General features: G+C 46.8%; 1 protein-coding gene across 3 annotated transcripts in view; it reads left to right on the forward strand.

Moving 5' to 3' along the window:
* The first annotated feature begins 8511 nt into the window (after positions 1-8511).
* The window catches only part of cyb561 (cytochrome b561), a 12776-nt gene continuing 6287 nt past the window's right edge, over positions 8512-15000 (forward strand). For 2 of the 3 annotated variants that reach the window (XR_003928594.1, XM_030057809.1), the window contains exons 1-2: positions 8512-8625; positions 13010-13256. Coding sequence is in view for 2 of the 3 variants with exons in the window: in XM_030057809.1 (XP_029913669.1) it covers positions 13013-13256 (244 nt within the window). In the remaining variant the exon portion in view is untranslated. Of the gene's footprint in view, positions 8626-8762; positions 8823-13009; positions 13257-15000 lie in introns of those variants that run through there. The other variant, XM_030057810.1, reaches the window with a different exon arrangement.

Genomic DNA, 15000 nt, shown 5'->3' on the forward strand with positions numbered 1-15000 from the left:
AGCTCGCTCTGATCCTCCAGAGGAGCTTCCTCAAACACGATCCAGCAGGACGTTTAGCGTCGCGCACACGGCGGCTAAATCTCACTGCAAATATCAGCTCAATTTTATCGAGGGAAAACCTGTCATGTGTGTTTCCAGCAGGGTCCCTTGACCTCTGACCTCCAGCTGTGTGAATGAAAATGGGTTCTCTCCCCTTTGCAGACACGCCCACCTTCTGCTAATCCCATGCAGTTTGGGCCCCAAAGCCTGCAGTCCACATGTGTTCTTGTGGCCTGTTGTAAAATGGTGTGTGTGTGCAGACTGGGGCCTAAACAGTCTTGGAGCTGCATCAGTTGCTTTGACTGGAAAGCTGAGACTCTTGTGGATTCAATGAGCCACATTTGATTCCTGTGTGATGATGTTGGCCCCCATAGCAGCCATTTCACTGCAGCCAGAGACTTTTGTCACACTGGACGTCGCTGGAGAAAATGACCTCTAGTGACCTCTAGGAGAATCACAGCCTCATCAAACTTTACACACACAAACTGGAGGAGGAGTCAGAAAACACACATCACAAAAAATCGTCACATCAAATCGCGACACATCGAATCGTCACCCGAGTTTGCTGACAGAATCAAGAGAGCTCCTCCAACACTCACAGTTCCACATGTTGGATATTCACCGAGTTAGCCACGCCCACATCTGTGACCACGCCCACAGTTGTGGACACGCCCACAGCCACACCCCTCTGGCCCGTCAGTGTGATGATCAGTTTCGTACACATGGATTCTCAGGGTCCTTTCACTTTAAAGCAGACGAGCCTCCTGGCTGTTTAAACGACTGTTTCAGCATCAAACAGAAATATTAAATATGATCACTGAAACCCTGCTACAGCAAACACACAGTGGGGAGCCCTGCAGCTCACAGTGAGATATAACTCTGTCATAGGTAACAGGCCTGATTCATGCTTCATTTCTGGCTTCATGTCTGAGCGGCTGAGCTGTAAACAGCTTCGACTTCCTGACAATTAAAGAACAAACAAAAACAGATTTGGTCCAAACTCTGTGGCCAACATGTGTGACAGCAGCCTGCAGCCTGTGTGACAGCAGCACGGCGTCTGCACGGCGTCTGCACGGCGTCTGCACGGCGTCTCCACGGCGTCTCCACGGCGTCTGCCCGGCGTCTGCCCGGCGTCTGCCCGGCGTCTGCACGGCGTCTGCACGGCGCCTCCACGGCGTCTCCACGGCGTCTGCACGGCGTCTCCACGGCGTCTGCACGGCGTCTGCACGGCGTCTCCGCGGCGTCTGCGCGGCGTCTGCGCGGCGTCTGCGCGGCGTCTGCACAGCGTCTCCACAGCGTCTGCGCGGCGTCTGCACAGCGTCTCCACAGTGTCTGCACGGCGAGCTGCTTTTTCTTCTGTGTCAGAGCCTTCCCAGCTGTGGACACGCCAGCACTCCCTCTACCTGCTGACCGTTAGCCAGTTAGCTGGTAGTTGTAGTAACTATTAGCTGTTGGCTGCTAGTTATTTAGCTGTTAGCAGCTAGCTGCTGGCTGGCAGCTGTCCACTGTTACCTGCTGACTGTCAGGTAGTTAGCTGGTTGCTATAGTAACTATCAGCTGTTGGCTGGTAGCTGGTTAGCCGTTAGCTGTTGGCTAATGGCTCTCAGCACGTTGGCGCGGCGCTTTCCGCCCCAAACCCCCCCCCCCCCGGCCAGGAGAGCTGGAGAGACTAAACTAACCCTCAGTGTGAATGTGTCTGTCTGTCTGTCCTGTGACGGACCGGCAACCTGTCCACCTGTCCAGGTGTCCAGCTGTCCACCTGTCCACCTGTCCAGGTGTCCCCCTGCCCTCTGCACAGTGAGCGCTGGGACAGGCTCCACCTCCACACAGGGAGCTTTATAAAAACACACATTGTTAAAAAGGACACACACACAGATGTTAACAGCTGGATGAGTTCAGTTAGCGATGTTAGCGATGTTAGCGAGACGTTAGCAGACCTCATCAGAGCCGCCAACACTTTACAGGGTTTTGTTTTGTTTTGTTTTGTTTTGTTTAAAGATCTGATGAATGACTGAGAGTTAAACACAGAGCTGATGAAGGAGGTTAGCCTTCCTCCTCCTCCTCCTCCTCTGACTGTGACCAGCTGACTAGGAACTGTTGAGCAGGGCTTGTTAGCTGGATGTTAGCTGTTAGCAGGCTGCTAGCATGAACCCCCTCACTGCTGCTGCTCATGGAGCTGTTAGCTGCTAGCTGCTAGCAGCTAGCTGCTGGTGAGTGGCAGGCAGCCGGCTGTGAGCTTACAGGGTTAACTGCTGCCAGGTTACCGCTAGCTGTTAGCTGCTAACTGCTAGCTGTTAGCTGGAGGTTGTTTTTAGCTGTTAGCTGTTAGCCGTCAGTCATCAGCTGATTTCCGTTAGCTGACAGTTTAACAGCTTTTTAGCACAACATGCCCCCCCCCCCTCCCCCCGCACCCCCTACCCCCCCGCACCGCCCGCACCGCCCCGCAGCCTCTGCTGAGCTGTCGGCATATCCTCCGAGGACACGCGCGCACGCGTATACACACACACACACACACACACACACACACACACACACACACACACACACAGCTCCGTACCGTGCTGGATGTCGGCGGCTCCTCCTGGAACGCGTATCCGCTCGGAGGAGGCTTCCTCCCGGCTGTGAGGCTCCGCGAGGCGCCGCTGCGTCGCCGCTCCGCTCAGACCCGCACGGAGAGAACAACCCGAGAGCCTGTCTCACCTCCTACTGCCTCTCCTCCTCCATGTTTACTGTCTCTCTCTCTCTCTCTCTCTCTCTCTCTCTCTCTCTCTCTCTCCCTCTCTCTCTCTCACCAACAACAACATTACTGACGTCCTCCTCCTGCCACGTGACCAGTCTGCTGCGCTAAAAATAGACTGCATAGAAACCAATGGAGACAGACAGGCAGAGCGAGAGACAGGCCAAGAGAGACAGACAGGCAGGCAGGCAGGCAGGCAGAGAGAGACAGACAGAGTCAGATAGACAAGCAGAGAGAGACAGGCAGACAGGTAGAAAGACAGACAGGCAGAGAGAGAGAGAGAGAGAGAGACAGACAGTGAGAGACAGACAGGCAGTGAGAGACAGACAGATGACAGTGCTTCAGTAAAACTAAACTGTAAGATCAAGACCCAATAAAGTAATTAAATAATAATAATAACAATAATAATACTACTAATAATAATAATAATTATTATTATTATTATTGCAGTTTTCTTGTATTTGTACTTGTATAGTTATCATGTACTTGTATTGCACTGTACGTTTTTTTAATTTTATTTTATTAGTATTTGTTATTAGCTAATTTTCTAACAGTTTTATTGTAATTTTGGTGCTAATTTTCTGATGATGTTTTTTGTAATATTTCCTGTCTCTGGACACAGGAGCAGGCAGATGCACAGAGCTGCTGGCTGCCTCCAGCAGGCCTGCAGGAGACACTGTGACCCGCCCCGGCCACCTGCTGCAGACAGGTGGCGCTGTGAGGGTGTGACCCACTGTTTCTCTGCTGCAACACAAACTCACACTGCAGACGGATGGAGGAGCATCAGCATCACAAATTCTGATCCTCAAGGGCAAAAATGGCTCAGCTGCAGCTGCAAAGATTCTCAAGAGAAGAATTAAATGATAACAAACTGATAAAGAAATAAGAAATAGAAACGTGTGTGCGGTTCTACTGAGGTTCTACTGAAAAAGAAAGTCAGAGCAGCTCGTTTAAAAAAAATGGAAGAAATGAAAGTGAACTAGTTCATTTTTAGGACTGTGAATTTAGATAGATAGATAGATAGATATATAGATAGATAGATAGATAGATAGATACTTTATTCATCCTGAAGGAAATTCGCAGTTTTTCAGCAGTATCCACAGATTACAGATTAAATAAATAAAAAATAAAGAATAAGATCAAAATTCAAAATTCAAACCGTGAAGGTGAACCATGGCTCATTTTAATCTGCGCGGCACAGCACCTCCACCTGTGTGGAGCCCAACCCGAGCAGGGTGGGGGGGGCGGCCAGGTGGTCCTCGCCCAGAAGAACATGACCAATATACAATCAGTGTTGTGTATTTGTAGTTTGGGCTGGAACACACCGCCACACACGGCACCAACTTTACTGCAACTTTACAAACTGAAATGGTGACAGGTGTGATAAATACACATCGGTCACATGACCAGCCATCACATTTGTCATTTTTCAAAGCATTTTTACTGAGACCGACCCGTGCCCGGCGAGCTCTGCACAGTGAGGACCAAAACCCCCGGGCACGTCCCATCAGTCACGCAGTTTAAAGCTGAGATCACATGATGATTCAAACATGGCGGCCTCGCTGTGATGGAGCTAACATCAGGCAGGTTTATTTTGAAATGTGTGTGACATGTTTCCAGCTCAGCATCGCTCCTGCAGGTGAGCGCCCTAACCCTAACCCTAACCCTCAGTAAGCCACCTTCAGTCAGGACTGCTGATGTGTTTGTGGATGGAAAGACCTGCTGTAGCACAAACCCACAGGCAGGGGGCGCCGCGGCACAAACCCACAGGCAGGGGGCGCCGCGGCACAAACCCACAGGCAGGGGGCGCCGCGGCACAATCCCACAGGCAGGGGGCGCCGCAGAGTCTCTGCCGGCTGTGCTCGGGTTGTGAATCGTCTCGGAGAATGAAATGTGCTGCCGAGGATAAGGAGACAGGAAAGGAACAGAGGAAAGGAAAGACGGGGGAGAAGAGGAGAAGGAGAGGAGGAAAAAAGAAGCTGAGGAAAGGAAAGGAAAGGAAAGGAAGGGAAAGGAAAGGAAAGGAAAGGAAAGGAAAGGAAAGGAAGGGAAAGGAAAGGACATGAAAACAGGAACGGAACAGAAGAAAACAAAGATGAAAGGAAAGGAAAGGAAAAGAAGAAAGGAAGGGAAAGGAAAAGAGGAAAGGAGGAGGGAAGGAGGGAGGGATGGATGGATGGAGAGAGAGAGGACGACAGGAGGGAAACAGAGCGAGAGAAAGGCAGGCCGTGTGAGAGCGGGCGAGCGAGGCAGAGGCAGAGCAGGAGAGAGAGACAGAAATAGGGGGGGTGGGGGTGGGGGGGGGGGAGCTATTCTGGTAATGATGTTGTTGCCGTGGAGACGCTGTCCTCGCTCCACAGGTGCCTCGTGGGTATTTTTAAAGGACACAGCTGACTGGTGCGGTTCGGAGGAAACGCAGAGCATCGATTGGTCGACGGTGGGGAAAGGTCAAAGGTCAGCGGGGAGCGGCCTCTGCTCTGCTGCTCCATCTATTATGATGATGTCATTATATTTGATCACTGTGACTTTATTCCTGACAGCTGTGAGCAGGTTCCTGCAGGATCCAGGTGGAACATCAAGAACCAGACTTCACACACTGCAGACACACCTGGCCGCTTCATGCTTAAAGGAATATTCCACCATTTTGGACAAAATCCCCTTCCTTTCCCCGACGTCCCCAGACTGAGACCCTCTGAGCCAGGCTAACCGCTCCCATAGACTTCAAGTATTTATGCTAAGCTAACAGGAAATGCTACTGAACTGAACTGCTGGATGTCCAGAGTGAAAAATTGGTGGACATGGTGTCTAACATCTGGTCTCAGTGTGGGGAAGTCGGGGACAGAAAGGGGGATTTTGTCCAAAATGGTGGAATATGCCTTTAATGTCTCTGTCTGATTGATTCAAATGAAGAAAAACACTCAAATAACAAATATCTACATTATTTTTAGGTTCTTTTTTCCTTCTGCGGCGTTGAACAGAAGGCAGAGAGCTGAAACTGAAACTGAAGGAAGAAGACAGAAAGAGAAAGTACACACACACACACACACACACACACACACACACACACATACACACACACACACACACACACACACAGTCAGTCAAACCACAAAGGGAGCAGTGGTGAGTCAGCCCGCTGTGAGTCACAGGAGCAGCAAGAAATGTCAGAGAGAGGGAGCGCACACACACACACACACACACACACACACACACACACCTGGGCAGCGTTCAGGAGGCTGGCTGGCGGTGCGGAGGCCTGCAGGCGAGGATCCATCACCCAACCTGAACCCAAATGAGTTTCTTCAAATCGTCGACAGCAGCGTCAGAAATATTTTATTGACCCGAGGAGGAACTGGGCCGGCGGCACAGGAGGAGACATCAGAGCTATGAGCCAAAGTCCAGGAAACACAAAAATAAGAGAGCAATATAAAACTATGTGCATCAGTACGACAGCGGGGCCACTTCTGAGATTAAAGCGGTGCATTTCTGAGAAAAAAGCTCACAAATTTATCAGAAAAAAACTCTGAAAGTCTGAGAACCCGACCTCTGCACCTCTCCTCTGCCTCCTTCTCTTCTCCTCTTTCTCTTTTTCTGTGCTTTCCACCTTTTTTGGTTATTTTTTCAGTGTTTCTTTATATTTTTATCAAAATACTGAAAAATCTATCTATCAATCTATCTATCTATCTATCTATCTATCTATAATGGTATAATATTTATACAAATAATGATAATAATAATCATGTTTTTTAAAAAATAAAAAAATAAAAAAATAAATAAAAGGATAAAGGGCTTCATTTTTCTTTTTTCTGTTTTTAGCCTCCAGCTGGAGCTGGGTTTATGTGGGGCTGCGGCGCCCTCCACAGGACAGAGCAGGAAACTGCAGCACTGCTCCACAACCTGATTTCCTGCCACTTCAGCAAGGAAATACTGCAGTTAGTACTTCAGTTAGTAATACTACATGTAATACACACTTTGCTCTCTGTACATATGGTTTTTAGAAATTGTAAAAATCTGAGTTTTTGTCTCGTAAATTTTACTTGAATTTGGAAAATTGTTGTTTGTACTACAGGGGCGCAAATCCGACTCCGCCTCTGGGGGTCAAGTCCTCAATTTCTCAAGTTGGGGGGTACACCCATATTAACCAATGTACAATATAGAATACACACACTGGAATAGTCGCACGCTATACACTACACTAGGGCTACTCAACCCGCGGCCCGGGGACTGCATACGGCCCATGCGTCATTTTTATGCGGCCCGCCACTGTCATATAATATATGTAATATATATATATATAATATATATATATAATATAATAAAAATATTATTATTCTATCAAATTATTGACTTTCAGTCTGTGGACAATTCATTTCTATCACTAACCACAAGAGGGCGATATTGCATAGGCTATTGTTGCTGATGTCATGAACCTGTTTTGACCTCCTGACCAGAGCCTGTCTCACCTTCCAGCTGATGGACGAGCCCACACCGGTCGCGGGTCGAGCTGCTTCCGACACACCGCCACCCGCCGCCTGCCACCCGACACACCGCCCACCGGGAGGTGGTGGGCCCACCACTCCAAAACAAATTTCTTTAAATTATTATTATTATTATCATTATTATTATTATTATTATTATTAAATGTCGCCTTTGCCAATGAACGTGAGTTTTTTTTTTTTTTTTTTTGAGAAATCACAGTCTCTTTTTCAGGGTAGAGCAATAAAATAAAATAAATAAATAAATAGAGAAGGTTTTTAGAATACTATCAAAAAATTATGAAAACGGTCCAGAAAACTATGTTTAGCCTATAATTGTTCCAATACATTATGATAAAATACAAGAATAATAAAATTATGTTACAGTAAAAAAAATATATTTTTGTTTTATCAGGTCATTTTCTTTTTTCTACATATTTTTCAGGACGTTTGGGGGTTCCTCATTTTCTTGTTTGTTTTTGTTGTTTTATCTCTTACAACATTTATTCATTTATTTATTTTTTAATTTTTTTAAAATATTGATTTATTTATTGATCATCTGCAGGTTATTTTCTAGTAGGCTAACTTCTGACAGTGTTTTGGGCCATTCCTTGTTAAGTTGCTCTTTTTTCCAGGTTTCTGAGGGAAACCGGATGACAAGTTCACCTGGAATCAGTACTCCAAGTAATACTACTACTGCTACTACTGCTACTACTATACTAATAGCCTACTACTAGTACCAACACTTGTGTAAGTCTTCTTGCTCAGATTCTCCTCACTTCCAGTCTCTCCTCCTCTTCCTCCCCTCCCTGTTGCCATGACAACAGACTTTTAGACGTTGTAGCTGTTAGTCATACACCCCCCCCATCCCATCCCCCCATTTTGTGACGTGTGAGCAGCTGATCTGATTGACTCCTCCTCCAGCACACACACACATACACACACACACACACACACACGCGAGCTGCTTCAAGTGTAACACACAGTTGGTCACGGTGACGTCATCAGCTGTCAGGTGAACATGAACAGTGATAACAATAAGAAGAAGAACAATAATAATAATAATAATAATAATTTAGATGTGTTGCCTTTTCAAGGGAAGCACATAATAATAATAAACTGGACGTGCGGGCTGAGTGCTGGTGCCTCCGTCCTGCAGGACTTCCGGCTCTCACTGAGGCTGGGCTCTGTTTACACACACACACACCCAGAGACACACACACACACACACACACACACACACACACACACACACACACACACACTCCCTCTCTCTCTCTCTCTCTCTCTCTCTCTCTCTCTCTCTCTCTCTCTCTCTCTCTCTCTCCCTCTCAGAGCGGCAGCAGGAAGGCGGACCTGACGGACGCAGCGGCGGTGAGTCCTGCAAACTCAGCTCTGATTCTCTCTTCATGTTTCTGTCAAACTCGACTAACAACCATCATCATCCTCATCTTCATCTTCTTCATCATCATCCTCTTCTTCATCATTCACTTCCTCTCCTCGCCGTCGTGTTCGGTGTGAGCGGCGGGGAAACAACACCGCGCGCCTGTCATAAACCTGTGGGACCCGATGTGTGTGTGTGTGTGTGTGTGTGTGTGTGTGTGTGTTTGTGTGTGGATCAGAGTGATAGCCTTATAATAATTAGGCCTATAATAATTGTAAGTGTGACACTTCATGCTGGCTGTGGTAATGTCTGACAGACACACACACACACACACACAGGGAAATGTTTTTGTTTGTCAGAGTCCGTCACTTCGTTCCCTTCCTGTAATAAAGCCGCTTATGATTGGTCTATTTATTATATTTCTGATGTTAGTGTCAGTGTTTTCTGTGCTTACGGGCTCTAAAAGCAGCTCAGGTGTGTGTGCGTCACACTCAGAGGAAAGAAGGTTCCAGCTGGAACCCAAATCTGCTCACTTTTCACTGAAACTCACTCATCTCAGCTGGAAAGATCACATTTTAATATTCACAAATAATTTTTTTATTATTTTGCCGATGGCCGGGCTGACATGTTTCAAATGTTCCTTAAAGAGTCAGAAAAGCGTTCGTGTAGGAACCAGAGACGGTTCTTCAACAGAGGAGAGGAGAGACGAGGAAATGTCTTTCTCTTTTCTTAAGGAAGAAACAAGGAGAGGGTTCTTCAGAGAACCAGCTGGTTCCATAGAAATATCCTGAAAAAGGTTCTTTAGGGAACCTTTTTTGTTTTGTTTGTGCCAGATTTTGCGCACGCTGCCGTAAGAAATCGAGTGTGTGTGTGACTCTGGGCAGATTTCAAAGGGTCAAATGAAACCTGTCAAAATAAAAGCCCCGCTGCCTCTGAATAACCGTTTTAGAGCCGTCAGTTTACAGCGACCTCGCGCTTTTATTTGCTGTGATGTTTGTGTAATATAATAATCATATCACCACAGAGGAGTTTGTTTCTGTCAGGTTCTCTGTGATCCTGCCGAGCAGAGCCGAGCTGCTTCCATCCTGCTGCTGCTGAAAACTGCAGGGAAACTGAAAATCACTCCACTGTAGTGAAATCCTCTGCACGTGTCGAATCTTCTTTTTCCTGTGAGAAATGAGAATTAACTTTGCAATGAACCTCTGAGCCATTTAACCCTTTGAAACCCGAGCAGATTCACCTGACCCCCCTCAAAAACAGGAAACAAAAGGTGATGAGCAAATTAGGACAAAAAAATCACCACAACATTTGTTAAACAAAAAAACCAAAAAACCAAAAAAAAATGAAAAGAAATTTTTAAAAAATCACAAGAAAATTACCACAAAATTATCAAAAAAAAAAAAAAAAAAAAAAAAACGAAATTTAGCAAAAAATATATAAATTCTGAACTCGAGAAAACTGTATTTTTTTACGGTTAAAATGGGCGTGGTTAAAGGTTCCGCCTCTGTCAGGAACATGCAACACAGGTTCTCTGTGATGCTCAGGAACCAGTTTGGGTTCCTGTCGGCACCACCGGGGGAAGGGGGCGAATACGCCAAGAAATTAAGATTAAAGTCGTAAATTTATGAAGAAAAAAAATCACAAATTATTTCCTGGAGGAAATAAAGTCCCTGGGACCGTGTTCTGAGCCCGGCTCCTCACAAGGTTCCCGATTCCCGGTTCCACGTTCCTGTGGTGGAACGTGACTGCAGCCGCTCTTCATATGAAGCGGAAGTTTCACTGTAAACTCAAACGCAACACTCCTCCAAAAATTGCATCCGCATTTTTTATTGATTTATGAATTCATATTTTAATTATATATATATACAAGGATACAAGGATACAAGGAAGTTTACTGGTCATTATCCAACAGGTTGTATAATGAAATTAAAGTGTGGTTCCCTCTTGATTGATTAATTGATTGTATAGAAAATAAAATTATTAAGCCTGGAGGAGTTCAGATGGTGCGTTCAGTCTCACAGCCTGAGGGAAGAAGCTGCTCTGTAGTCTGGTGGGACGGCAGTGAATACTTCTGTATGTTTAGCCTGACGGCAGCAGGGTGAACAGGCTGTGGCTGGGGTGGCTGTTGTCTTTTAGGATCTCACCTCACCTCCCCGATATCACTGAGGCTTGGTAGATGGGTGCCAATGATGTTTTGGGCAGTTTTAATCACTCGTTGCAGAGTCTTCCTGTCCTGGGCCGTGCACATCCCATGCCAATTTGTGATGTTTCCAGTCAGGATGCTTTCAATCGCTCCTTTGTAGAAGCTGACAAGAACTTGGCGTGGGAATTTTGCTTTCTTAAGTTTGCTTAAGAAATACAGCCGTTTCTGAGCTTTTTTAACCAGGGCAGAGATATGTGAAGTCCATGTCAGGTTCTCTGTTATGTTGATTCTCAGGAACTTGAAACTGCACACTTGCTCCACCTCAGCTCCATTGATGTAGACAGGGTTGTGTGTCTTTGCCTCCTTTTTTCTAAAATCAACTATCAGCTCTTTGGTTTTGCTGACGTTGAGCAGAAGGTTGTTTTCTGCAAGATGGTTGATTTCCTCCCGATATGAAAACTCATCATTGTTGGAGATCCGGCCGATGATGGTGGTGTCATCTGTGAACTTCACAATAGAGTTCTCTCCATGTTGGGGGTTGCAGTCGTGGGTGTACAGCGTGAACAGGAGGGGGCTGAGCACACAGCCCTGAGGTGCTCCGGTGTTGAGCACTAGAGTGGAGGAGGAGAGACTGCCAATCCGAACTGACTGGGGTCTGTTTGTGAGGAAGTCCAGTATCCAGTTGCAGAGAGTGGTGCTGATGCCCAGAGTGTTCAGTTTTCCAATCAGCTTCATGGGGGAGATTGTGTTGAAAGCTGAGCTGAAATCAACAAACAGCATTCTGATGTAGGTGCTGCTTTTCTCCAGGTGAGTGAAGACTGAGTGGAGAGCAGTGGAGATGGCATCCTCTGTGGATCTGTTGGTTCTGAATGCAAACTGCTGAGGGTCCAGACTGGCAGGGATGTTGTTCTTTATGTGCTGGAGAACCAGTTTCTCAAAGCACTTCATCAGGATGGGGGTGAGTGCCACAGGGCGGTAGTCATTTAGATCAGACACTGCAGACTTTTTAGGCACAGGGATGATGGTGGCTGTGTTGAAGCAGGTGGGAACACTCTCCTGTGACAGTGATATGTTGAAAATGTCAGTAATGACATCCACTAGCTGGTTGGCACATGTTTTTAGTACACGGCCAGGGATGTTGTCAGGCCCAGCAGCTCATAACTAATTAAAATATTTTCTAGTTTCCATATTTCAATGAGAAGGAAGAAATAAATCAGATGTCACACGTGTTGCTGATCAGAGCGTCAGATTTGAGGTTTTTTGAGCTGTCCGGGCTTCCGTACAGTGAAACACGTGAGCGCCACATCAAGCCTCAGCGTCACTCATCTAATCTCCTTTTTCCTCCAACAGTGTAAAAAAACACTGCTGGGATGACATAATCTGACATAATCCCACCTGTTTCTGATGCACTTGGTCTCAGGAAGGTTTGACTGTAAATAAGTTGCACACAGACCTGAGCCTGGTGGAGGCTCAGCCAACAGGAGGCAACAGGCTGATCAGTGAGATTATCTCACATCATCAAAAAAAAAAAAAAAAAAAAAGAAAGAAAGAAAGAAAGAAAATATTTGGACTCTGAAGGTGAGACTGAACTTGTTACCATGGAGATTTCATGGCTTCTATAGCCTGATCTGCTTTAAAGGAATAGTTCACCCATTTTGCCCTGAGGTGACATCAGATTAAATTAAATTACACCTTTTAAAATAAAAGACACCCTGGGCTTGAAAGGGTCAAAGGAAAAGAAAGACAAGGGTGTGTGTGTGTGTGTGTGTGTGTGTGTGTGTGTGTGTTGGGGTGGAAGCTTTGTCTTTGTCTCCTAATTCAATTCATTGTCATTCAGTTCAATTCAGCTGTACAGGCCTGAGGCACACACACACACACACACACACACACACACACACACACACGCATGCACACACACATACACACACACGTATACACACACACACGCATGCACACACACACACACACACTCTACAAGTCAGCTTCATGAAACTTTATTGACGTGACTTTCGAGACAAAATTCAATAATATTATCAACATAAAGCATGAGCACAAATCAGATGGTTGCCATGGTAACCGCTGCTCGCTGTCTTTCTCAGTTCAATTCAATTCAAATCAGTTCAACTCAGTAAACTTTATTAGCATGACGTGTAAGAGCGAGGCACGTTACAGGCATCATGACATCATCAGGTATAATCTGTAATCTGTGATCTGTAATCTCTGTCCCGCAGCTCATGGATCCTGATACCGGTTCCGGTTCTGGTTGTGGTTCAGGTCGTGGTCTGGGTCCCTGCTCGGGCCGGTCCATGCTGGCGTGGCTGGTGGGCGCGGCCCAGGTGGTGGGCGTGGCCTGCGTGGTGCTGTCGGGGGTGTGGATGGGTCATTACCGCGGCGGCTTCGCCTGGGATGGCTCCGCCCACCAGTTCAACCTGCACCCGCTGTGCATGGTGCTGGGCCTCGTCTTCCTGTACGGAGACGGTGAGCCACGCACACACACACACACACACACACACACGCACACGCTGCCCTACGCTGCTGTGATTATTTTATATATATAATAATATACCATAATATTCATAGTGTATGTATCATACAATAATAATAAAATGAATACAATTTGAATATTGAAATATACTATTTAATTATGATTATTTAACATAATTGATTCATTATTTTGTTTTTACTGTTTTTTTAAGTTGTTTTCATTTTAATATTTTAATGTTTTATTTCCTTCCAGGCAGCAATTTGAGTTTTAGTCAGCCAAACTGTGTGTGTGTGTGTGTGTGTGTGTGTGTGTGTGTGTGTGTGTGTGTGTGTGTGTGTGTGCCTGTCTCTGGCACTCAGTTTAATGACAGTAAGTGAGTTAGAGACAAACCACATTACAGCAACACAAAGGTCAGAGAGGAAAACACCCTGAGGGTCCACACACACACACACACACACACACACACACACACACACACACACACACACACACACACAGATAATAACTGTTTGAGAGCTGAGTCACCGTGGTAACTGTTCCTTAGTGTTTTTAATAACGATAAGAATGATGTTAATGGTGATGCACTTCATGTAATTGACATCTTCTTAAAGGGACAGTACACCCAGTTAAAGTTTTACAGCCCTCAGCCAATCAGGCTCCTCGGGCTCGTTTCATGAGGGAGCTCTGTGGGATTTGTCGTGGTCCGTTGTTCAGGAACACGGATTTTATTCTGAGTTTGGTCTTCATCCTCCACCTGGACGTGAGCCTGTGGCAGAGCAGAGCTGTAACCTGCTCCTGCTCTGATTGGCTCCTGTGGCTCAGGTGACTCTGCAGGATGTGACCGCCATGAAAACATTTTGGTTTAGTTCACCATCATTTTAACAAGCGTCACACACTTCAGCTGTGTCCCAATTCAGGCTCTGCATCCTTCAGTCGGCATTTGAAGGCCAGTCCCGTCCCAACACTGTGAAGGCCCGTCCCGTCCCAACACTGTGAAGGCCTGTCCCGTCCCGTCCCAACACTGTGAAGGCCTGTCCCGTCCCAACACTGTGAAGGCCTGTCCCGTCCCGTCCCAACACTGTGAAGGCCCGTCCCGTCCCAACACTGTGAAGGCCTGTCCCGTCCCGTCCCAACACTGTGAAGGCCTGTCCCGTCCCGTCCCAACACTGTGAAGGCCTGTCCCGTCCCAACACTGTGAAGGCCTGTCCCGTCCCGTCCCAACACTGTGAAGGCCCGTCCCGTCCCAACACTGTGAAGGCCCGTCCCGTCCCAACACTGTGAAGGCCCGTCCCGTCCCGTCCCAACACTGTGAAGGCCCGTCCCGTCCCAACACTGTGAAGGCCCGTCCCGTCCCGTCCCAACACTGTGAAGGCCCGTCCCGTCCCAACACTGTGAAGGCCCGTCCCGTCCCAACACTGTGAAGGCCTGTCCCAACTCATCCAGAGTCCAAGGATCCTTCAAAGTCGTCCTCCTCTTCAGCCGTTGGTGGCCGATTCGGAGGATGCACCGCCACTATCCTTCTCGGGCTCCCGTATCCCAAAATGCTTTGCGTGCTGCTGCTCAGTTGGAGAAAAGTTAACTTAAATGGAGACGGCAGCATCTAGTGGAGATTCGACATATATGTACATATTCAGATTTCATATCATAAAATATTTGGTTCTTACTCATTTGAACATCCAACGCCATACATGTTAAACCAAAACCAAAATTCAGTTACTGTTCTGTCTTGTCTGACAG

The sequence above is a fragment of the Myripristis murdjan genome, chromosome 8 (genome assembly GCF_902150065.1).
Source record: "Myripristis murdjan chromosome 8, fMyrMur1.1, whole genome shotgun sequence".
NCBI classification, from domain to species: domain Eukaryota; kingdom Metazoa; phylum Chordata; class Actinopteri; order Holocentriformes; family Holocentridae; genus Myripristis; species Myripristis murdjan.